The following is a 24,447-nucleotide window of genomic DNA, read 5'->3' on the forward strand; positions in this document are numbered from 1 at the left end:
TCATGGCTAGTAGGAGGGGTCTGTATACCTTATATTAGACCCAGTGATATCTGGGTCTCTGTGCTTCTCTATTCACATGCTGACGAGGCCTTTTCTGGAAATTTTTGTGTACAAGTTTAAATCAGTATTTTTTGCTAGAAAATGACTTATAACCCCCCCCAAGCATTTTATTTATATATATATATATATATATATATATATATATATATATAGATAGATAGATAGATAGATAGATAGATAGATAGATAGATAGATAGATAGATAGATAGATAGATAGATAGATAGTTTTTTTTAGCAGAGACCCTAGAGAATAAAATGGCGATCCTTGCAATATTTGATGTCACACAGTATTTGCGCAGTGCTTTTTTCAAACGCAATTTTTTGGGAAAAAATACACCTTTTTTTTTTAATTAAAATTCATTAAACACAACATATAACCCAATTTTTTTGTAAAATATAAAAGATTATAAATAAATGCCTAACATGTTGCACTTTAAATTGCGCACGCTCATGGGATGGCGACAAACTACGATACTTAAAAATCTCCATAGCCGACGCTTTTAACAATTTCTACATGTTACCTGTTTAGAGTTACAAAGGAAGATTAATATTGCTCTCACTATAACGTTTGCGGCGATACTCCACGTGTGCGAACGCCGTTTACATATGAATGCGTGACTTACATATGCGTTCACTTTTTCGTTCGAGCACAGAGTGATAGGGGCATTTAAAAAAAAAAGTTTTTTATTTTTATTTATTTCATTATTTATTTTTACACTGTCCCTTTATTATTAGTATACAATTTTTTTGATCACTTTTATTCCTATTACATTGTAATATAAATAAAGATGACAGGTCCTCTTTATGGAGAGATCTAGGGTCTATAAGACCCCAAATCTCTCCTCTACCTTTAAATGCAAAATATTATTTTACTCCCGCCCTGGACCAAAAGTGATGTCATGACGTCGCTCAGGTCCTCCAAGACTATAGAGGTGATCAGAGATAATCTGGTCTCTGGTAACCTCGATCTGCATAGAGAAACACAGAGACCCCAAAATTATGTTACTAATGCCATGTACACACGACCAGACTTTTTTCGACGGACTAGGTCGGACAGTCTTCCCGACGGTGATGAAGGGGAAAGGAAAGCTCATGGAAGGCAACATATTAGCAGAATAGTTTGGTTGGAGTTCTAGCTAATATCTTGAGTCTTGTAGATTAAACACTTTGTTATCCTAATCCTGGTGGTTTATGCACACTGTCCACAGACTGGGTCAAAGGCACACGGTACATGGTAGCGGTGCTGTCTTCCCTGAATGGGCCTCATACTCTGCATGCACAATACTGGGTATGTTCAGCGTTTGTCACAGCGGAAGACAGCGACGGTAATGGTCCTCCATGATGTTTCCCTTGACTCCAGGGAGTCTTTACAGGTTCAAATGCTTTTTAGTTTTGAACAAAATTTGAAGAGTTATCAGTCTTATACACAACTAATGAGCCTCTTTTGACTTCTTTCCTCTCCCAAGGTGTTGTCCAATATAGCCATCTACCTGTGCACAATCACTGTCGGCATCATGTCCTACTACATGGCGGATCGCAAGCACCGCAAAGCCTTTCTGGAAGCACGCCAATCTTTGGAGGTCAAACTCAATCTAGAAGAACAAAGCCAACAACAGGTAAGAAGAAATCTATACCTCCATTACCAACAACGTATACCATTCTTCTGGCCTTCTGTTTGTGTGTGTGTGCAATGAATCAACAGCTAAAATCACAGCAGAAAAAGACTAGGTGGTCCATCAAGGTGATCCACCAAGATGATCAAAGTGGTCTATCAAAATGGTCAAGGTGGTCCATCAAGAAGGTCAAGGTGGTCCATCAAGTTGGTCCATCAAAATGGTCAAGGTGGTCCATCAGAGTGGTCCATCAAGGTTGTCTATCTAAGTTTAATACGACCAAAACAAAAATGGTAATAAACCTCATTGTCAACCAGGTGGGATGGATGGAGATAAGGATGGGAAGGGTAATAGAAATGGAGTTAGGTGCATATGTCAATGGTAGAGGAAGAGGGAGTGAGTATCCAAGGCCCGTTACATCTGGTCATGGTATACATCCAAACATATCAAGATATATTAGCCCCTTCGTGATCAAAAATCCACCTTTTTGAGTCCACATGAAGAGTGCGCCTTGCGTTGAGAACCGTAATTAACCTTGCAGCAGAGAACTAGGAACGTGCAACTGTATGTGTTCCGAGTTCTCAGGCCCAATGTCAAACAGAAAAATGGTTATAGAATTATTGTCAAGTTTAATGATGCATGGTGGCTCTGCTAAACTTGATTTGGGCATCTAAGCTTCAAAAAACTGTGGTGATGAAAGGTTTAATAAAGAGTAGACTTATAGGAAGGATAAGTAGAACATTTACATGCATCTAGGTGTCATATACAAAACAAAGATGTTACAAGGACTGGGTCCAAGAGGAAGAATGAGTTGGGTCCAGAATGAGGTTACTAGAGGCCAAACCGATGAAGAGATTTCCTGCTTTGTTAGGGATATTGTTGGTCTGGGTAGCTGTTGTGGGATATCTATAATGGGTTTTATTGAGTTACATTTTTAAATGGAACCCATTCTCTGTGCACTTGTTCCATTCTGTTCTAATTGGATTCTACAAGGGTATCCATTTACATTATGTCATTTATAATCTGAGCACATTCCTTTAGGTAGGTTGTTTGGGTAGATAGACTTTCACTGTCTCGAAAACTGCTGGCTGCCCAAAGGCAATTGTGTAAGATGTCCTTTTTCATTTTGTAGAAATGCCAATGTACTGTATTATGGATGATCTGTCCACCTGCAGAGAGGGTGATGCAGATCTTTTCTTATTAGGAGGCTAAAATGGGGCATCCTTCCTTACGGGACCTAGAGGTAACCACCCTTTTCAGTTAAACACCACCACCAGTGATCCAATGCCAATGGGAAAAGTGGCACAACCTGAATGGGTCTGATACTGTCTGACTTTTTGCATATCATCTACAAAGCAAAAAACAAAGACATCATAATTGGGTATAAGAGATAATGAGTTGGGTCAGATTGGAACTTCTAGAGACCGAACAGATGAAGAGATTTCCTGCTTGGTCAAAGATATTGCTGGTCTGGGTAGCCGTTGTGGGATATCTATATACAGTATGGTTTTATTGGGATACGTTTTAAAATGGAATCCATTCTCTGTGGGTTTGTTCCATTCTGTTCTAATGAGATTCTACCAGGGTATCCATTTGCATCATGTCATTTAAAATCTGAGCCCATTCCTTTTGGTTGGTTGAGCAGATAGACTTTCACTATCTTGATATTGCTGGCTGCCCAAAAGCAGTTGTGTAATGCTGCGTACACACAACCGGACTTTTCGAGGGACTAGGTCAGACGGACTTTCGGCGGAGTTGTGACGGACTTTCCGAATGTACGTACTTGGCCACACACAATCACACCAAAGTCCGACGGATTCGGACGTGATGACGTACGACCAGACTAGAATAAGGAAGTTCATAGCCAGTAGCCAATAGCTGCCCTTGCGTCGGTTTTTGTCCATTGGACTAGCGTACACACGAGCGGATTTCTCCGTAGGAACTGGAGTTCCGGCGGAAAAATTTGAAACATGTTCCATTTCTAAAGTCTGACAGATTTTTGCAAATCAAAAGTCCGCTGCAGCCCACACACGATCAAATGGTCTGCTGGAATCATTCAGTCGGACCTTTGATGTCGAAAAGTCCAGGTCATGTGTACGCGGCATTAGAAGTCCTTTTTAATGCTAGAGAAGGGCCAATGTATCATTGATGAGTTGGTCACCTGCAGAGAGGGCGTTGTTGCTCATGTTGTGGAATGTTCTGAAGACCCTTTCTTACTAGAAAGGTAAAACGGGGCATCCTTCCATACCTGGTCTGGAGGTAATCAATGGATCCAATGCCAATGGGAAGACGTGGCTCAACTTGAAAGGGTCTGACTTTTTTCCATCAGATACATCTTTATATACAATATCTAAGTGTGATATCACCAAAAGCAGAAATGGTATCAAAACTGATTGTCAGCAAGGAAAGATAGATGGATGTAATAACGGAAAGGGTAACACATGGGGGAGGGTACAAACACATGGGGTGTGGAAAAGGGTGAAGGTATGCAATCATCATTACATTTGGTCACATTATACATCCAAACCTATCAAGATTTACTGTATTATCTTCTTCATAACCACAACCAGCCTTTTTAAGTCCACATGAAAAAATGTTCCTTGTGTTGAGAACCGCAATTAACCTTGCAGCAGAGAACTATGAATGTGCAGATGTGCGTTTTCCTAGTTCTTAAGCCCAATGCCAAACAGAAATTAAGTTTACTGATGCAACATGGCTCTTCTAAACTTGATTTGGGCATCTAAACTTTGAAAAAGCTGTGGTCGTAAAAGGTTTAATGAAGTATAGAGTTGTGGCAAGGATATGTAAAACATTTACAAGTATCTGTGCATAATCTACAAAATAAAGGCCTGGTTGGTGGCTTGGTTGGTTGGTTGGTTGGTTGGTTGGTTGGTTGGGCAGAGGAACATTTATGCTGCGTACACACGACCAGACTTTTCGAGGGATTAAGTCTGACAGACTTTCGACGGAGTTCTGATGGAGTTCTGACAGAGTTCTGACGGACTTTCCGAATGAACGGACTTGGCCACACACAATCACACCAAACTCCGACGGATTCGAACGTGATGACGTACGACTGGATTCGAATAAGGAAGTTCATAGCCAGTAGCCAATTGCTGCCCTAGCGTCGGTTTTAGTCCGTCGGAATAGCATACACACGAGCAAATTTTTCGGTAGGAACTGGGTCCGGCAGAGTTCTGGCGGAAAAATTTAAAGCATGTTTCATTTCTAAAGTCTGTCAGACTTTTGCGAATCAAAAGTCCGTTGCAGCCCACACACGATCGAATAGTCTGCCGGAATCATTCCGTCAGACTTTGGATGTTGAAAAGTCCGGTCGTGTGTACGGGGCATTAGTGTCATGATATTGTTGGCTGGAGAAGAACCAATGTATCATCGATGTGGGGGATGTTCATGTTGTGGTACGTTCTGAAGAACGAAGCTAAAAGTGGGCATCCTTCCATACTAGATCTGGAGGTAATCACTTTTTTTTCAGTTAAACACCCCCAAATCCTTCCAAATCCTCCCCTTCCTACAAAGGGTTGATGACATCATTTTTTTGTTATCAAGTGACAATGTACAGGCCTGAGCACTGCATCCCGGAGGGAGGTCACCCATTATATTTTGTAACCTATAAGGCAATTTTTTTACTGCCTATAGTTTGTAATAATACACGTGCATGAGGGCAGGTATGTTTACTCATCACAGAATTATCTACATGCACTATATGGCCTAATGTTTGTGAACACCTGACCATCATACCTATATGAGCTTGTTAACCTTGGCCATCCATATGGAGTTGGCTTCCACTCCGCCTCCACTCTGCTGGGAAGGCTTTCCACAAAATTTGGAGGGTGCCTATAGGATTTTGTCCCCATTTAGCCAAATGAATATTTGTGCAGTCAGGTAGTGATGTTGGATAAGAAGACTTGTCTCGCACACAGGGTTCTATTTCACCCCAAAGGTGTTCATTAGGGTTGAGGCCAGGGCTCTGTGCAGGCCACGGGTTGGGGGGGGCAGAGACCAGGGGTGACTTGGAAGGGGCAGTGCCTGCACCTACTCTCTGAGAAAAAAAGCTCTGGGGAGAGCGATAGACTTTTCTTAATATAGTCTATTTGTGGTTAAAATTATGACATACAGGTACCTTCTATTTTAGGAAGGACTTCTATATCAGTTATGGCCCTTATATGATGTATCTTGGGAGCGAAGGTTGGTATATAGGTATACAGAAGAAGATGCTGGACTTAATGTACTAAAATTGTTGTGCATCCATACTTTGACGATGGAGCGTTTACAGACTCCATTAGCTCCTGTTTTTACACGGAAAAAAGGGAATCCAGATATTGAGGAGAGGGCAACGCATGATCTGCAAGGGCAAACAGGGCAGTTTCTCAAATAATGGCAAATATACCCACGTTTTCTATTTATAGAATCGAAGGGAGTCTTCAGTCAATTGCTACGGGAAGCACGAACGATTCCCCCGTCAGACTCTCTGATAAGTCAGACTTAAGCGTGAGAAGGTAATCAATAAGAACCTTTTTCATGATTCCAATCCGAATCAGAAATGGTTGATTATGAGTCGGGAACCAACAGATGTCCAGGAGATGGTAATGCTGCTGATAACACCATAATGGCTTTTATTTAGCTGACCGCGTTGATTAAGTGAACTTTGACCCCCAGCCAGAGGCTGATGAGTTTACTGGCTCGGCCTGCTGCCAGTTTAGCACCTACATCCTCCGCATTTCCAATTATCTCATCACTACATTGGAACTCGATACTGAACGATCGCTGCGAATCCCAGAAAGCATGTATGCCACCATTATGTGATAACGTTAAGCCCTGGTTTACACCTGAGCGTTTTGCAGCTTGAAGCTTTGGAACCTGTAGCTTAATGTCTGACGTTCGAAAAAGTACATGAGCTACTTTTGAAGTAGGTTTTATGGCCCCACAGACTTCAATGGGAGTTCCTGAAAATAAGAGTTATTAAAGTAAAAAAAAAAAATATCCACCTCCAACGGTCAACTAATCCAATGCTCAACCAATCCAAGGCTCAACAGGGCTCAACATTATATCCCATAGGGCTTGAAGCTTGTCTCTCAAAACGAAAAAATTACATGAGCTACATATTATTGGTCCACATAGCCTTTAATTGGGGCACCTTAAAAAGCGCATGTAACGTGCATTTTTAGCACAATTTCTTGCCTCTCCTTCTCCTTTTAATTAGCTTTCCATTGGCCAACATGTATGCAGGTGCAGTGTACTTTCTCCACTGCAGGTGGCATTCTGAAAGTCAAGAGAAACATGGTTCCTTTATGGTTTCCTGTGTCACTAGGGAAGCTATCCATTTGGTTGCTGCCACCCCATGTGACTATAGCAGCCATCTTGGGTGAGGCAGAGCCTATTTAAGGCCCTGGCTCTCAGGCTTGGCAAACATTTTGCAAGTGGGTAGAGGAGGGACAATTACCCTGCCTAGCAGAAACCGAACTAGCAGCAGGAAAAGGTTTCTGATGAGAAGAGAAAGTTCCTGATGAGGAGGGAAAGTTTTTGTTTTGCACAGAGTGGCCCCGCACCTGCTCTTCTGGGGTCCCCCGGTGGCTCTCATGGCTCCTCCCCGCATTAGATAACCCCCTAGGAGAAGCGATCTCCCGAGGGGGTTACCTTCTGGGTGCACTCCCGAGTCATTTATTCGATGTCCATAGAAGCCGAATGTATGACTCGACCCTGCCCCCCCCCCCCGGCGCCCCATGCAGGGGCTAGAACTGGCACACAAGAGCAATACTCACATTTAATATGGCGTTTTACCTCTGAAAAAGTTCCCTTCGCCAATAAATGGCACTCCTCTTTTGCGCTGAATGACAGTCAGCCTCATCCAACCAACTCCCCAGGAGCCCAGGGTGTCATAAATATATAATTGTGGAAATATGAAATGAGAACCAGGAAGTTGCATCAAAAATACTTGTGGGTAAATGGGCAAAATAAGTATTCAGTACACTAGTTTCCTTTTCAACAGCAACTGTATGCAGCAGGTAATGTCAGTGATATAGATGCTGGCACAGGCAGCATATATTGTATAGATTGACCAATATGGAGCCTCTGGAAGTGGGAGGAGCTGGGCGACTATTAGAGCAAAAGTCAAGGTTTGCATGTAACTTCAGCTGCCTGTGTCTCTGAATCTGATCATCTTTTTGACACGTGTTTTTTACTGAATATAATCTCTTTGTGTGTGACAGTTTCACTTTAATGCATAGATGCTAACTGTCCCGAATTTGCTGGGACAGTCCCACATCTTGGTCCTCTGTCCTGAGGAAACTGTGTTCAGGGCTATGTCCTGGGATCACAGCATCAACTTATTTGAGATACTGCACATGCACAGCAACTCAAAAAGACATTAATTGTGGGGGTTGGGGCCACAAGTGGGTGATCCCGGAATATTTAGAGGTGGGGTCTGGGTGGGACCAACCTATAAAGTGGGTGATCCCGGAATATTTAGAGGTGGAGTCTGGGTGCGACCAGTCCATAAAGCTGGTGATCCTGGAATATTTATAGGTGGGGTCTTGGTGGGTCTAGCCCATAAAGTGAGTGATCCCGGAATATTTAGAGTTGGGGTTTGGATAGGACCAATCCATAAATTGGCAGATCCCGGAAAATATTTAGAGGTGGGGTCTGGGTGGGACCAGCCTATAAAGTGGGTGATCCTGGAATATTTATAGGTGAGATATTGGTGGGACCAGTCCATAAAGTGGGTGATCCCAGAATATTTAGATGGGAGGTCTGGGTGGGACCAGCCTATAAAGTGGGTGATTCCGGAATATATATAGGTGGGATCTTGGTGAGACCAGTCCATAAAGCGGGTGATCCCAGAATATTTAAAGGTGGGGTTTGGGTGGGACAAGCCCATAAAGCGGGTAATCATAGAATATTTAAAGGTGGGGTCTGGGTGGGACAAGCCTATAAAGTGGGTGATCCTGGAATATTTGGAGGTGGGGTCTGGGTGGGACCAGCCCATAAAGTGGCTGATCCTGAATATTTAGCGGTGGGGTCTAGGTGGGTCCAGCTCATAAAGTGGGGGATCCTGAAATGTTTACATACAGGGTCTTGGGGGAATCTGCCTATGAAGTGGGTGATCTTGGAATATTTAGAGGTGGGGTCTGGATGGGACCAGTCTATAAAGTGGGTGATCCTGGAATATTTAGAGGTGAGGTATGGGTGGGACCAGCTCATCAAGTGGGTGATCCCAGAATATTTAGAGGCAGGGCCTATGAAGTGGGTGACCCCAGAATATTTAGAGGCAGGGTATTGATGGGACCAACCTATAAAGTGGGTGATCCCGGAATATTTAGAGCTGGGGTTTGGGATGGACCAGTCCATAAAGTGCGTGATTACGGAATATATAGAGGTGAGGTCTGGGTGGGACCAGCCCATAAAGTGGGTGATCCCGGAATATTTAGAGGTTGGGTTTAGGTGGGTCCAGTCCATAAAGTGGGTGATTCCAGAATATTTAGAGGTGGGGTGTGGGTGGGACCAGCCTATAAAGTGGGTGATCTCTGAATATTTAGAGATGAGGTCTGGGTGGGACCAGTTCATCAAGTGGGTGATCCCAGAATATTTAGAGGTGGGGTCTTGGTGGGACCTGCCTATGAAGTGGGTGATCCTGAAATATTTAAAGGTGGGGTTTGGGTGAGACTAGCCCATAAAGTAGGTGTATTGGAGCAGTCCATGCAGATTTAGAAGGTGGTCTTCCAGATACGTTTAGATAAACCCCTGGCAGTCAAGCTTATTAGCTTTTTCATAGCTTTTGTCTCTGGTATAGCTTGCCTGAAATAGGAGAAACTCATAGTGCATTATGGGATCTGAGCTCTTTTTTTTCCCCTGGTTCAGGCCTGCTCAGTTGTATAAAGACCGCTCAGTGCTGCTCTCTCCCCTTCTGCAGGATCACTGGTCTTCTCTCCGCCCCTCCTGCTGTAGTTGCCTGTAGTGGGGTGGAGCCTGCTGGGTCCTTCCCACAGCTCTGCACAGCCTATGCACAGCACAGTGATGATGTCATTGCTACTTTTACCAGGTAATATCTGGGTTTGCAAAGGCCTTAGCTGCTCATAAAGTGGACTGATATTCTTGGTGGCTATTGAGGAATAGATTTAATTGAATGTTATTGTGAACGGAGTTCACCTTTAATTCACCTGTGATGGTGTGGCGCGATGAGCCTTCTCCTTGCTTGGCCCGGACACTACACCTGCCTTTTATATGGAGGGTTTGTTGCTGTCAGGATGTTTCTGTAGCCCATGTCTGTATAGGGGAGGGTGCGCAGACCATACGTCTTACCGTATATGTTATGACTGCTGCCAGGAATCCAGCCACTGTTTACTTTAGTCGCTGCAGTCGGCTGATCCTCATATCTGACGTCCAGACTTTACACTACACACACTAAGTCCTCTACCTGGAAATATGTACTGTCTGTTCTTCCTTCTGACCCTAATGACCCATCATTCCCCATTTTCTGGATTCTTCAAGTTGCCAAGCCTTTTGGTTTCACCGATGTCCAAATTTTGCCAGTGGCAGTAAGCCCAGAGCTGTATTTACTTGTGGGCCATTACTGAAGCAGATACAAAAGACACCAATTAAACCTTGTAGCCCCTGCACAGCTTAGCTCAGACTGGGAGAGGGGGAAGCAGCACAAAGACAATCTTTTGTACTGCAGTGCTCATGTGCTAACCAGGGGGCATGCTGGTAGGTGTATGGATGGACTGGATGGACAGGAATACAAATTATTTGTATTGTAAATAGTCCCCATCCCAGAGTTTCTCTTTAAAGCAGTCGAATAAGGGGGGGGGGGGGGGGGCGGGGTTGGGACCAATCCATAAAGTGGGTGATCCTGGAATATTTAGAGGTGGGGTCTGGATGGGACTAATCCAGGAAGTGGGTAATCCTGCAATATTTAGAGGTGGGGTCTGGATGGGACCAGTCCATAAAGTGGGTGATCCTTGAATATTTATAATTGGGGTCTGGATGGGACCAGTCCATGAAGTGGGTGATCCCGGAATATTTAGGAGGTGGGGCCTGGATGGGACCAGTCCATAAAGTTGCTGATCCTGGAACATTTAGAGGTGGGTTCTGGGTAGGACCAACCTATAAAGTAGGTGATCCCAGAATATTTAGAGGTGGGTCTGGGTGGTACCAGTCCATACAGGGTGATCCTGGAATATTTATAGGTGGGGTCTGAATGGGACCAATCCATAAAGTGTGTAATCCCAGAATATTTAGAGGTGGGGTCTGGGTGGGACCAGCCTATAAAGTGGGTGATCCTGGAATATTTAGAGGTGGGTCTTGGTGGAATAAAGTGACCAGCCTATAAAGTGTGTGATTCTGGAATATTTATAGGTGGGTCTTGGTGGAATAAAGTCCATAAAGTGGGTAATCCCAAAATATTTAGAGGTAGAGTCTGGATAGGACAAATCCATAAAGTGGCTGATCCCAGAATATTTAGAGGTCGGGTCTGGATGGGACCAATCCATAAAGTCGGTGATCCCGGAATTTTTAGAGGTGGGGTTTGGGTGGGACCAAACTATAAAGTAGGTGATCCCAGAATATTTCGAGGTGGGTCTGGGTGGGACCAGACCATAAAGTGGGTGATCCTGGAATATTTATAGATGGGTCTTGGTGGGACCTGCCTATGAATTGGGTGATCCCAAAATATTTAGAGGTGGCGTCTGGGTGGGACCAGTACATAAAGTGGGTGATCCTGGAATATTTATAGGTGGGGTCTGAATGGGACCAATCCACAAAGTGGCTGGTACCGGAATATTTAGAGGTGGGGTCTGGATGGGATCAATCCATAAAGTGTGTGATCCCAGAATATTTAGAGGTGGGGTCTGGCTGGGACCAGCCTATAAAATGGTGATCCTGGAATATTTAGAGGTGGGTCTTGGTGGAATAAAGTCCATAAAGTGGGTGATCCCGAAATATTTAGAGGTGGGGTCTGGATATATCAAAAAAAGATTGCAAGATTATGACTGCTGGGTGCTGATCTACCGATCGAATTGCGATCTCTTGGTTTGACCTTAGTACATCCATAGCCAACTCCTGCCATTGTTGGTCTGATGTCCGGAGGGTGATTCTACAATACAAGGCTCTCACTGCTTGCCTTCTGGTAAGCGCATATGGTGCATGGTGGAGGTTCACATATATTGGTGTTTTTTCCTGCACATAAGGATTTTCTATTAAACATCACCTACAATTATCTCACTGGACTCATGGCGCGTACACATGACCGAATTGTCCGGCGGACTTAGTCCGGCAAACAATCCGGAAAACAATCCGCCGGACTTTCTAACAAACGGACTTGGCCACACACGGACACAAGTCCGGCGATTTCTAATGCGATGACGTACAGCACGTACAACGGGACTAGAAAAAGGAAGTTCAGTAGCCAATGGCTTCCTTCTCGTACTTGCTTCTGAGCATACGTCATTCTTAGTCCGCCGGACTAGCACACTGACGAACGGATTGTCCGCTGAAAGCCAAGTCCGGCGGACAAATTTTGAGTCAAAACTACTTTCTAAGTGCGCTGGACTTTACGATGAAAAAGTCCGCTGGAGCCCACACTCAATTGAATTGTCCGGCGTAATGCGGTCCGGCGGACTAAGTTCGCCGGACAATTCGGTCGTTTGTACGCGGCATTAGATATTATCCTTCATTGTTTTTTCTTGAAATCTGAGGACTGGTTATTTTTCACGGAACACATATTTAATTTTAATATTTAATTATCATTTTCATGTGTATGGTCAATTGATGTCACATGGTTTGATTTGATTTGTGTCATAGTTTGATTTGTGTCACGATTTATCATTTTATTGCGCAGCTTTGTTTCTATCTCTGTTTATGTGTTTGTATGTATCTTACAGAGTGAGCTGCAGCTGTGGTTTATCTTTGGCGCTTATAGTTTTTAGCGCAGTATTCCACTTTTTTTTAAATCTATTGATAATGCCATCATGTAATGACCGATAAATCGTTCAGTGGACAAATGAATGCTCTTTTTATATATATATATATTATATATATATATATATATATATATATATATATATATATATATATATATATATATATATATATATATATATATACCTAGTGCAGACAGTTCGGATGGGAAACAAATTAACCTTTCAATTTATTGTTCATTCGGCAGAAAATTTCCAAACTTGTCAGTTTTTTCGGCTCAAAAAGGTCTAAAAGATTATCGATTTTGTGCCCATTAACTGGCCGAAAAACTAGCCGTCTAAATGTCCGAATTTCTGCAGATTTTTCGCATACCCTGTTTCCCCGATAGTAAGACACCCCCGATTGTAAGACGTATCGGGAGTTTCAGAGGGGTCGGCTAATATAAGCCGTACCCCGAAAGTAAGACATATGTCTTACTTTCGGGGGAAACACGGGGGTATTGCCGCCTCCCTCTCATCTAGCTGCGCGCCGCCTCCTGCCCACGTCCGCACCGTCCCCCTCTCCATACGTCGCCGCGTCTGCCATTTCCCTCTGATCTTAATGAGCGCCGCCTCCTACCCACGCCTGAGCCGTCCCCCTCTCCATACGTCACCGCGCCGTCCCCTGCACTTGTCACTGCCGCCTCCTGCTTAAAATACGGTAATGCACACAGTATTAATCATACATCAGTAAAACATACACACTGGCATACTGGGGTATCATCTGCTGTATGTAACCCAGTGGGTATCAGCAGGTGTCACACTGGATTAAATACAGCAGGTGGTACTGTATCACACATAAATCTGTTTTATCTTCCAGTATTCCACTGTTCATTCTTACCATTTTTCATTGTTTTACATGTTATGCAATGTTGTAACAAGACATTCTTGGCACTTCCTTCTATAAAACTGTTTTGTGGTGAATACAATACTGTTCAGGTTGTTAATAAATGTTAATTTTATGGTTAAAACAAAAAATTCGACAATTTTTTTCCAATATAAGACATACCCCGAAAGTAAGACATAGTGGGGCTTTTGGGGATAAAAAGAAAGTAAGACACTGTCTTACTTTCGGGGGAAACACGGTAGTGTATGGCCAGCATAATAGATTGCAGTGCCTCTAACAACACAGCCTAAGATAACAGTGTCCCTAACAGCACATTATATCCAACATGGCAGTCTCCTTAGCATGCCATGGTCTCCAACAGAGCAGTTTCTTTAGTATTTCATTCCAGGGTCTACACATGCCTTTGGAACTGCATCATAAGAATGTTCCATAGGATTCAGATGAAGAAATAAACAGATATTTTGGATGATAGTGGCACAGAATTCCCTCTGTGAGGTCTGATATTGTGCGCCTGCTGAGGGCCCTGTGCAGTCTTCCATTCACCGTATAGAGAAATTTCCCTTACATGGAGACAGAGATGCAGACACAGCTGGAGCCCAGCTTAGGTTGTGGAATGCCAGGAGGATGGCAGAGACAGGGGACCTCTTACTGGGAGACATTCCTCAAGGGGCTAAAAGGCTTTCCATCGTTTAATTTTATTAAAACCCTAAAAAGGCACCTTTAGTCCACAACTAAAGCCACTAATAACTAAAGGAAACCATTGAGGTTGCCATTGCTGACCTCTTAGCCCCTGTACACACGGTCGGAGATTCCGACAACCAAATCCGTACACACGCGGGGACTGTTCGCCCAACTTTGTCCGTCAAACAGTTTCGGCAAACAGTCCGCTCAAAATTAGCATGGACGGACATGGCCACACACGACGTACGAACAGTTTGCTGAAACCGTGCGCGATGACGTGAACGGCACGTACGACGGGACAAAAAATACGACGTCCTATACACTGCATTATAACTTTCGGCGTGTAAAGCCTTTCTGAGCATGCGCGGAACTTAGTTTGTCGAACAAGCCTACACACGAGGGAACTGTTCGCTGAAACAAGGTTTCAGCGGACAGTTTTTCGGAAATTCCGAAAAACCTTGTTCAGCGGACTGTTCGCTGAAACTGTCCGCTGAAAGCCCACACACGAGCGGACTGTTTGCCGAAACACTGTTCAGCGGACAAAGTTGGGCGAACAGTCCCCGCGTGTGTACGCGGCCTTAGAGTAATTCCGACGGATTAATTCCGGAAGAGGTCCGGAAGTGATGTTGCATACACACGGTCGGACTAAGTTGTCGGAAAATCCGATTGTACATAAAGTGATGACGTTATTTCGTATTTCGTTACGACAGGACTACGTTCAGGCTAGTAGCCAATAGCTATGGTCTAGGAATTTGATCTGAGCATGCGTGGCACTTTGTCCGTCGGAGTAGGCTACACATGATCGGAGTATGTCCGATAGGAGCATTTTGTCAGAAAATTTTACCGGCAAGTTGGAAAAGTTGGTCCGTCGGATATTCCGTCGGAAACAGTCCGATGCAGACCACACACAGTCGGAAAATATCTGACAATACAGTCCGATAGGAAACATTCCGACGGAATCTCCGACCATGTGTACAAGGGCTTATACTGATTCTCTTGAATGTGCTACTTGCCAGACCTGATTACTTCCAGGTCCAATTAACACAGGGGCGATTAGTAGCCTGGATGTCACAGCGCTTTCCTTCCAATCTCAATCCTAATATTGTCTGCAGAGATGGCAAGGCTCAGTGAGGAACCAGGTGCTACCTTGGATCAGGAGGAACGTGGTGACAATGAGGGGTGGGTCCCCATGGGCTCCACATACCATAAAGAAATGTACGTACCTTTTTTCGAAATGTCTTCTGCCTGGTCTGGGGAAGTTGCAGGTCCTTTTTTTCTGCTCTGGTGGCAGAGGTGGGTGGTCTAAATGGAATGGCGCTCTCATAATGCCTGTGAGATGACAGCCTGGGTTTACGGGAATGAGCTTGAATGACTGTGGCTGTCATTCTACCCAAAAGAGGATCGCACCAGATTATTGCAGAAAAGCTACTTTTTTTTTTTTTAATGCCAGACTGCTTATTTGATCTATATAAGAGAAACTGGAGTTCTGCTTTAGCCAGCCAGAAAATTGCATCTAAATCCATCTAGCTTCCAAGAATCTGCTGTGCGCTAACACTAAAATTGTTTGGTTCCTTATTACAAAGAGGCTAGCAACAGCCTAGTCACTATGCTGAAACCGCATTTTTGAAAACCATGTGTAGGCAAGTACAGTCTTCTTTCTCCCCTGCAGGTGGCGCTTTCCCATAGCGGCACTGCATTTGGAGAGGAAGTCAGGAGGAACAGGGTTTCTCTATGGTTTCATGGGTCACTGGGGAAGCTAGCTCATTGGATGCTGCCACCCCATGTGACTTTGGTGGCCATCTTGGGTCAGTCAGAGCCTTTTAAAGGCCCTGTCTCCCAGGTTTGGCTCGTTTTTGCGAGTTGGTAGAGTAGGGACAGGTACCCCACCTGTTAGGGACAGAACTAGTGGCAAGGAAAGGGCTCACAACCTCTCAGGACACCTGCCTGTTTGGGCACAAGATTGACAGGCCGCATTCCTCCCCTCTATACAGGCGCTGTCAGCTTGGTTGCATCCTGCTGTTCGAACTGTGAGTGTCCCCGGTTTGGCTGCCTTCCCACTGGGTTATTTGTGCAGTGTCTCTGCATTATTTCAATACAAGTTTTGCTGTGCATAGGGACTGAGTGTGTTATTCTTGCTGCACCACCCTACATCATGCATGCACATGGGTGAGATTCTCAGTGTATTATTATTATACAGGAATTATATAGCACCCAAGAACTTTACAATATAAAGAATGGCAGTACATTTACAATACAATTGAAGGCAAGAGGGTTAGAAGGGCCCTGGTCCTGAGAACTTACAGTCTAAAAGGCAAAGGGAAGTGGTACAAAAAGGTAAGGTGGAGACGGCATGTGCTTCCCTAAAGAGATACGTTTTCAGGGATCTCCTAAAGGTGGACAGAGTAGGAGATAGTTGGATAGAGTAGGGTGGCAAGTTTCAGAGGATGGGAGAGGCTCTGGAGAAGTCTTTGAGGTCAGCATGGGAAAAAGTAAGAACTAATGAGGTAACAAGTGATCTGTAATGAACGAGATTGGTGATCCACTGATCTATCCAGTAAAGAGCAGGAGGTCTTGGGAGGATCAAAGGCAAAGGTGTGGGTGATATGAGTGTGGTAATGTAGCTTCGGGCAAAGTTGTGGATGGCTTTGTATTTTGAATTGTATTTGTGGGGTGACTGGAAGCCAGTAGAGGGATTGGCAGAAGGAGGTGGTGGTTAGTTGAATGGCAGCAAGTGGAAGGATTGCCAGAGAGGGGTGGTAGACATTAAATGGAAGCAAGTGGAAGGATTGGCAGAGAGGGGTGGTAGACATTAAATGGAAGCAAGTGGAAGGATTGGCAGAGAGGGGTGGTGGACACTGATCAGAAACCAGTTGAGTGGTGGTGGACATAGAGAGGAACTCATTGCAGACATTGAGAGAGAAGGGTGGTGAACACTGAATGGAAGCCAGAGGAGGGATCAGGATTGACAGAGAGGGGTGGCAGACACTGAATGGAAGCAAGTGGAAGGATTGACAGAGAGCAGTGGTGGACACTGAATGGAAGCAAGTAGAGGAACTAGCAGAGAGGTGTGGTGGACACTGAGCAGAAACCAATGGAGATATTGGCAGAAAGGAATGTTGAACACTGATTGGATTGATAGAGGGATCAGCAGTGAGGTGTGGTAAACACTGAGCATAAGCCAGTGGAGATATTGGCAGAGAGGGGGGTGGACACTGATTGGAAGCCAGTGGAGATATTGGCAGAGAGGGATGGTGGACACTGAATGGAAGCCAGTAGAGATACTGACAGAGAGGGATGGTGGACACTGAATGGAAGCCCGTAGAGATACTGACAGAGAGGGATGGTGGACACTGAATGGAAGCCAGTAGAGATACTGACAGAGAGGGATGGTGGACACTGAATGGAAGCCCGTAGAGATACTGACAGAGAGGGATGGTGGACACTGAATGGAAGCCCGTAGAGATATTGACAGAAAGGGATGGTGGATACTGAGCAGACTCCAGTTGAGTGGCTGTGGACACTGCGGAGAAGCCATTGTAGATACTGGCAGAAAAGGATGGTGGACACTGGATGGAAGCCACTGAAGGGATTTGCAGAGAGGGGTGGTGGACACTGAATGGTTGGTAAGGGGTTTAAGTCTGGCAGCAGCATTCATGATGGACTAAAGGGGGGCTAGCCTATGTATAAGTAGGCTAATGAGACCAATGATGAGGCAGTTGCAATAGTCAAAGTGAGAGATAATCAGGGAGTAAATTAGTATCTTGGTGGTGTCAGTGGTTAAGAAGAGGTGAATTTTGGTGATGTTACAGAGGTGAAGGTGGCAATATTTGGACAGTGATTGGAAGGGGGCCAAAAAGAGAGATCAGAGTCCAGGTTTACACCTAGAACCCTTCCTAGGACAGGAAGCGTTTTATTGGCAGGATCACCATTAAAGGAAACAAAGGCTGAAAAAAAAGAAACCTAGTGCAGCCACCACATCTCAGCATTGGTAGACTGTAATATACTCAATTTTTGTTTTTGAGGTTTAGATACTCTTTAAGCAGACACAGAGGCTTCTCAATAGGCTGAACAACATATTAAGATTTGTTTGCATTGGCAGCAACAAACTGTATATGGTGTGGTTAGCTTCAGAAACTCTAGGTCAAGGCTAGACTTCACTGTGGAGGGGAGATAACCTTGCAGTGAAATAATGTGAATGTTTGGTAAGTGAGCTACCATGGCCACACTAGGCTGTACAATCATGTGATGGTTATTAGGGAAATTGAGAAAATTGAGTAATAGGAAAAATGGACTTTGACGTCACGTGTAGAAAAATATAACAACGTTTTAATAGTTCACATAAGTTACATATGTATACAATACACGTTTAATAAAACACAAAAAGGTATATAAAGAGAGCCCATTGGTTAGCCCAAGGGGAGTACCGAGTATACACTTCCTGTGGGGCTATACTATATGTGTCAGGAAAAGCCCACACTGAGATATGGTATTTTCTCTTGGGTGTTCCAAAGGTCCTTGAAGAATTAAAAATTGCTCTACGTGTTTCGTGACTATGAATGTCGCTTCTTCAGGAGCTTCTGCATTTCTAGTTATAAGAACAAACTTCAGTTAGAATATGGTATAAACAATAAAGTGTAAGATTGTTGGGGTACATACACGCATGCATATACATATACATTACATATGAAATCACCAAGAATGGTGCTAAAGAGGGTTTCAACGCTCACCCACACCAGAATAATACAGCAGCTGAACAACCGCCTCTCCAATGGGGAGAGGGAGACCACGAGCCCCGGTGCCAGATCACAGCAACGGACCAACACATAGGGTGGGATATGGGGGTGTACCAGATAACTATGGGTATAAAATATGAAGGTAAATGCTATAATGACTTTAATAGAGATAATAATAAACTTATGCTCAAATAAAAGCTACCATACTTACATATCTAATGCATTATAGCCATAGGTTGCTTTTTAGCACTGACGTGGCCTTAGATAAAATAGGGACCTGTCTGTAAGGGAAAGAATGTATTTTTGGGTTTTGCAATCCAAGCGACATTGCACATTGGATAAATACTATTGAAATATAATATCATTTGTAGTCTGTTCGTTCCCGGGGGAGACACTGAACCTTATGCTACCGTTGCCCGTTTAAATATACCTATGGAGTTTATATTGCCATATTTACTGAGGGCAGATGTAGGAGAGTCCGATATACTGTATATCCAGCTTTAAAGGAACATATATTTGTCCATATGGGGACCTTGGATTGTGGGGACTGACGTGAGTGTGCAAGGGATAGGGACAATTGTAGACACTCACTCAGGTTGAATTGGATGGACTGGTGTCTTTATTAAACCTTACTAACTATGAAACTATGAAACATATGGATTACTGTTGAAGACCCTGTTATTGTGGACCGAAAACAGGTGGAAAGGTTGTGTTTGTTCTACGCTTTCCTCTTCTATCATTCTCCTTTTAATGATCAGGATACCTACGTTTTTCTCCTTCCTCCCCCTGGGAATTATATGAGTTTATATTCATACTTAAATAAGATATAAGTGCAGGTTGCCAGATGTTACAGTGTAACATTACCACTCACTGACTGGTTGCTAGAGGTTACAGCACACATTACGGCTCACTGATTAGATGCTAGAGGTTACAGCACATGATTTCTGCTTGTTGATTGGTTGCTAGAGATTACTGTGGATATGACCTTAAGGGGGCATGATATACATATTAATGCTGCCAGTCACCCTATTTACATATGAATGCCACTGCTATTTACATACGAATGCCGGTAATTTACATGTAAACACAGGGTCTGCAGCTGAGTCATCTGTACACAACAGTAGGGCAGAGCTGGGCAGCATTAGTAGCAGCACTTCACACTGAGATATTGGATCACAGCACAGGACTAAAACCTCAAGGGATGGGGGAATTTAAACCAGGATAGTTGGCAAGTATGAGACCGCTGCTTTGGGCCCCATAACAATGAGAGGGCCCAGGGCAGCTGCCCCTTTTGCCCTGCCTTAAAAACGGTCCTGACAACATGGCTGCAATAAGTGTCTAAGGAAAATATTGGGATCTGCTTGTATGACTACCTGTTATCTCAGGAGTCCATACCCTGAGGTGAGAGTAGATAATTAGACCAGAGGTGGAGGAACTGCCACCTAATGTCGATGTTTCATCACTGGTGAAGGCTTTCTGGGACTTGTTGTCCATCATCTTTCTGGACTTTTTCTCATCATTTTTTCATCACTTTTTTCATCAGTATATTGAAAATCATTGATACTATTTTGGGACTTGTAGTTCACCAATTTTTTTAATTTTTGTTTTGCGCTGCACTTATTTCTTATTGAATTATTACTTTGTTGTGAAAATCCTTCAGTGTTCAGCTTGCATATGAGGGGTGTTATATTATTTCTTCACATATATATTTTTGCGCTGATTGCACTTTCTGCTTTTCATATATTCATACTTATATTCCTCTACGCCATCAGCCCTATACACGGTCGCTGGCACTAGTAAGAAACTGCCTCCTGCTATTAATGGTGATTCTCTGATGATCATCTGGGAGCTCTCCATGTGGAGACAATCTTATGTTGACAAATGAGACCTGTTCCTTTCAATTACCCCCGAGTGTGTCCTGACAAAGCAAAATAGCGAAATGCGTTGATGCACAGGGGCTCACTGCCGTTCATTTGGTGTCAACCCTCGTGTTTACACTAGATATTTATGACTATCATATGCCTATCGTATGTTTTTAACTCTTTTCTACTTGACCTGTTTGATATGATTCATTGTTAATAAAATATATTTTTTTACTATACTAATGTTCATCTTGCCTGTAAAGTCCAAATTAGGGTCTTGTGGCTCTTTATCCTCTCCCTCTTTCAAATTCAATTATATACGGGTGTGGCTTTAGGAATGTTATTCTAATTTTTGCTATTGATATATAATATGATTACATTTAAAGTTGGACACACAGGCACATAAGAGAGCAAGCCAAGATGATAAAGCTAACTTAGTTTGTCTTAGGGTCCTGAGGCTGGGGGCCCGGAGAGACCAGCGTGTACAGCCGGACACTATACTGGTAACATTGGTAGTGTGTCCTATAAAGGCAGATATGGTGAAAACAACCATAAGTAGGTGAACGGACATGGAGCTACAGGTAACCCTGTTGAGGGGGCCTGAACACGTAGTGCAACTGAGCATACCTGAAAAGGAATATTGATGCTGGAGATCCCACATATAGGGTTACCGGTCTACTAGTGTGCGAGATATGCTGGGTGCCACCGTCCCTCAGAGCAACTGGGGATCGGCGTCTCAGCCTCGCCATTTTGTACACCCCACCTGAGTCGTCATCTGATGTCACTCGGTCCGGTGTTCTGCCAAAAACAGCCCCTCATTGGATAGTGTCCGCCCCGCGCTGCGCAAGCGATGCGCCTGCGCAGTACGGGGCGGACACTATCCGATGGGGGACAGTTTTTGGCAGAACACCGGCCCGAGTGACATCAGATGACATCAGAGGACAAGGAGACTCCGAAAGTCTCCGAAGGTGAACAGCTCCTGCTCACTGAGGCCAGGTTCAAACCCCACCATCCAAGTGGACATACGGTAGCACTTAGTAAGAGGGCCCCTCGCGGGCTCGCTTCACTCGCCACACTTTGGGCACGGCCTCGCTTCTAACTCTATGTCCACTTGGATGATGGGGCTTCAACCTGGACTCAGTGTGCAGGCGCCATTCATCTTCAGAGACCTTCGGAGTCTCCTTGTCCTCCATACTGAGCAAGCGCAGTACAGGGCGGACACTATCGATGGGGGACAGTATTCAATACAACACTGGCTGCCAATACACAATGCATGCGCACTAGAAAACCGAAGATTGGTCCTAGTGCTCACCACAAGGGCAATTGCGGGGGTACTAGGCGTCACCAGGTGGATGGTGTCTCCGTAGTTGCCGAGGGCAGACACATGTCCCATACCCCCCTCAGTTGTGAGGCCGAGGAGAGCAGGATGTGACCCCCCGCGGCTTGGGCGGCCACATATCCTCATAGTGCTGGGCGCCACCTGTCCAACACCTGCCCCCCAGTGGTCAATAGGGTGAATTGCAGCTGCATCCTGGCATAAAGCAAGGGGAGAAACACTGATAGAAAAATAAGAAAGCATGCGTGTACAGACCATGCTATAACAAAAAGCAAAGAATAAACAATATATTAGTATCAAACAATGCAGGTACTTATAATCCTTGATATATAACTTTATATCAAAATAGACATAAACTTGAAAATGAATACCTGTTTCAATCAATTGAATATTATATTTGCATTACATTAAAATAGATTATTGATAGTTGATTTCAAAAAGAAATCATATGCCAACGAAAGCCTATATCAAGACAACTGGCTCCCTGCCGGAATGTATACATATATATGCCTACAAAGGTTGTTTATGAACTTTGATGGTGTCTCGTGGATGTGGGTTCTTAATATGCCTATGTATACTGTAGGTAGACGTAATAACCTATCCAGGAATCAATGAGCTACCTCACCGATCCCTCAAAGGAAGGGCCGGTATGATAGCAAATCATTGATTTCTGGTGGGAATTGACCGAAGTGAATTCATGAAGGGGTCAATAAGCCTTCCGACATCTGCCACATTTGTGACATTTATCTGGATTTCTCATTCTTCCATGGAAAATCCAGGTCCTGGGAACATTGTTGTTGTGAACGACATCCCCAATTGCTTTGAAATGATTGAAGTTGCTTCAAAAATGTTATTAGGGATTCAATGCTTATTCATACACTCGTTTCCCATCTAAGTGCACATTTGATTTTCTGATCATAGATGCCAACTGCCCCAAATTTGCCAGGACAGTCCCGCACCTTTGTCCTATGTCCCACAAATGATGTGTCCAGCGCCATGTCCTGGGATCACATCATTAACCTTATTTGCACAGTAGCTCAAAATGGAATTGTGGTGATCTGTGCCACAAGTAGGTGGTCCCCGCATATTTAAAGGTGGCATCTGGGCAGGATCACCCTGTCAAGTGGGCATGATGGGTTGTCCCTACATATTTAGAGGTAGGACCTGGACAGAGCCAATCTGTAAAATGGGTGGGATTTAGGTATGCCAACTTGGAAAGTGGGTGTGCAGAACATAGGCTTTGGATGGGGTTAACAGTGCCCTGGGATCCAGAATCAAAATGTTGGTAGGTATGCATGAATGAGGTCTTTGGCCTAAAATCCTCCTTGAAGAGGACATACCTCTGTGAAAAGGCCCTGGTTAAAGAAAAAATGTCCTCATTATTGTTCCCCATACTGGTTCCAGACCCAGTGATGCTTTCTTGACCTGGAAATTGAAACTTTCATTTTCTAGCTTCACACGGAGTGGGGAACTGTTAGTTGCTCTCTTGGGGAAGATTTCCTTTTACTTCCTGTCTTGGTGACACCCCATCACAAACTGATAAACAGGGTACAACCAAATTGAGCTTGTTTATTTACAGGGCTTCTGGGGTGGAGAGAAGTAGATGATTGCCCAACTATACTCATCACATTTTATTTACGTTATTTAAATTTGTAAGGATACAATAAACCCTTCCTGCCCAGTCCTGGAGTTAACTGGGTTTATACCTGGTGAGGGGGGGGGGGGGGGGGGGATTGGCTGCCACAGTGGTCACCTAATCAGACACCACTTCTGTTAGTTTTTCCCCACTCTAAGCCCTTGTACACACGGTCGGAGATTCCGTCGGAATGTGTTCGATCGGAGCGTTTTGTCGGATATTCCGACTGTGTGTGGTCTGCATCGGACTGTTTCCGTCGGACCAAATTTTCCAACTTGCCGGAAATATTTTCCCACAAAATGCTCCGATCGAACATACTCCGATCATGTGTAGAGAATTCCGATCGGACAAAGTGCCATGCATGCTCAGATCAAATTCCTACATCAAAGCTATTGGCTACTAGCCTGAACGTAGTCCTGTCGTAACGAAGTAACGAAATAACGCCACCACGTTCTGAACGATCGGATTTTCCGACAACTTCGTCCGACCGTGTGTATACAACAGTTTTGGGCAAAATCCGACGGATTTGGTTGTCGGAATCTCCGATCGTGTGTACAAGGGCTAACATTGCAGAAAAACGCATCACACGCGTGGGTGTCATTCATTTTTAATGCGTTTATTGCCACGATTGTCACACCACCAAAGTGCATGGCAATTTCGGCCAGACGTGTAAAAAATAATTGCACGAAGCTTGTCACCCATAACAGGT

The 24,447-nt window shown here is 44.2% G+C and overlaps 1 protein-coding gene across 1 annotated transcript in view; it reads left to right on the forward strand.

The window, feature by feature from the left end:
- Positions 1–24,447, forward strand: part of ADCY3 (adenylate cyclase 3) — a 202,797-nt gene that overhangs the window by 59,725 nt on the left and 118,625 nt on the right. Inside the window, exon 2 of the mRNA XM_077489243.1 lies at positions 1,527–1,676. Within this exon, the coding sequence (XP_077345369.1) occupies positions 1,527–1,676 (150 nt within the window). The remainder of the gene's footprint in view (positions 1–1,526; positions 1,677–24,447) is intronic.

This window comes from Lithobates pipiens, unplaced genomic scaffold (genome assembly GCF_037356315.1).
Source record: "Lithobates pipiens isolate NorthernLeopardFrog02 unplaced genomic scaffold, aLitPip1_a1.2 Scaffold_18, whole genome shotgun sequence".
NCBI classification, from domain to species: Eukaryota; Metazoa; Chordata; class Amphibia; order Anura; family Ranidae; genus Lithobates; species Lithobates pipiens.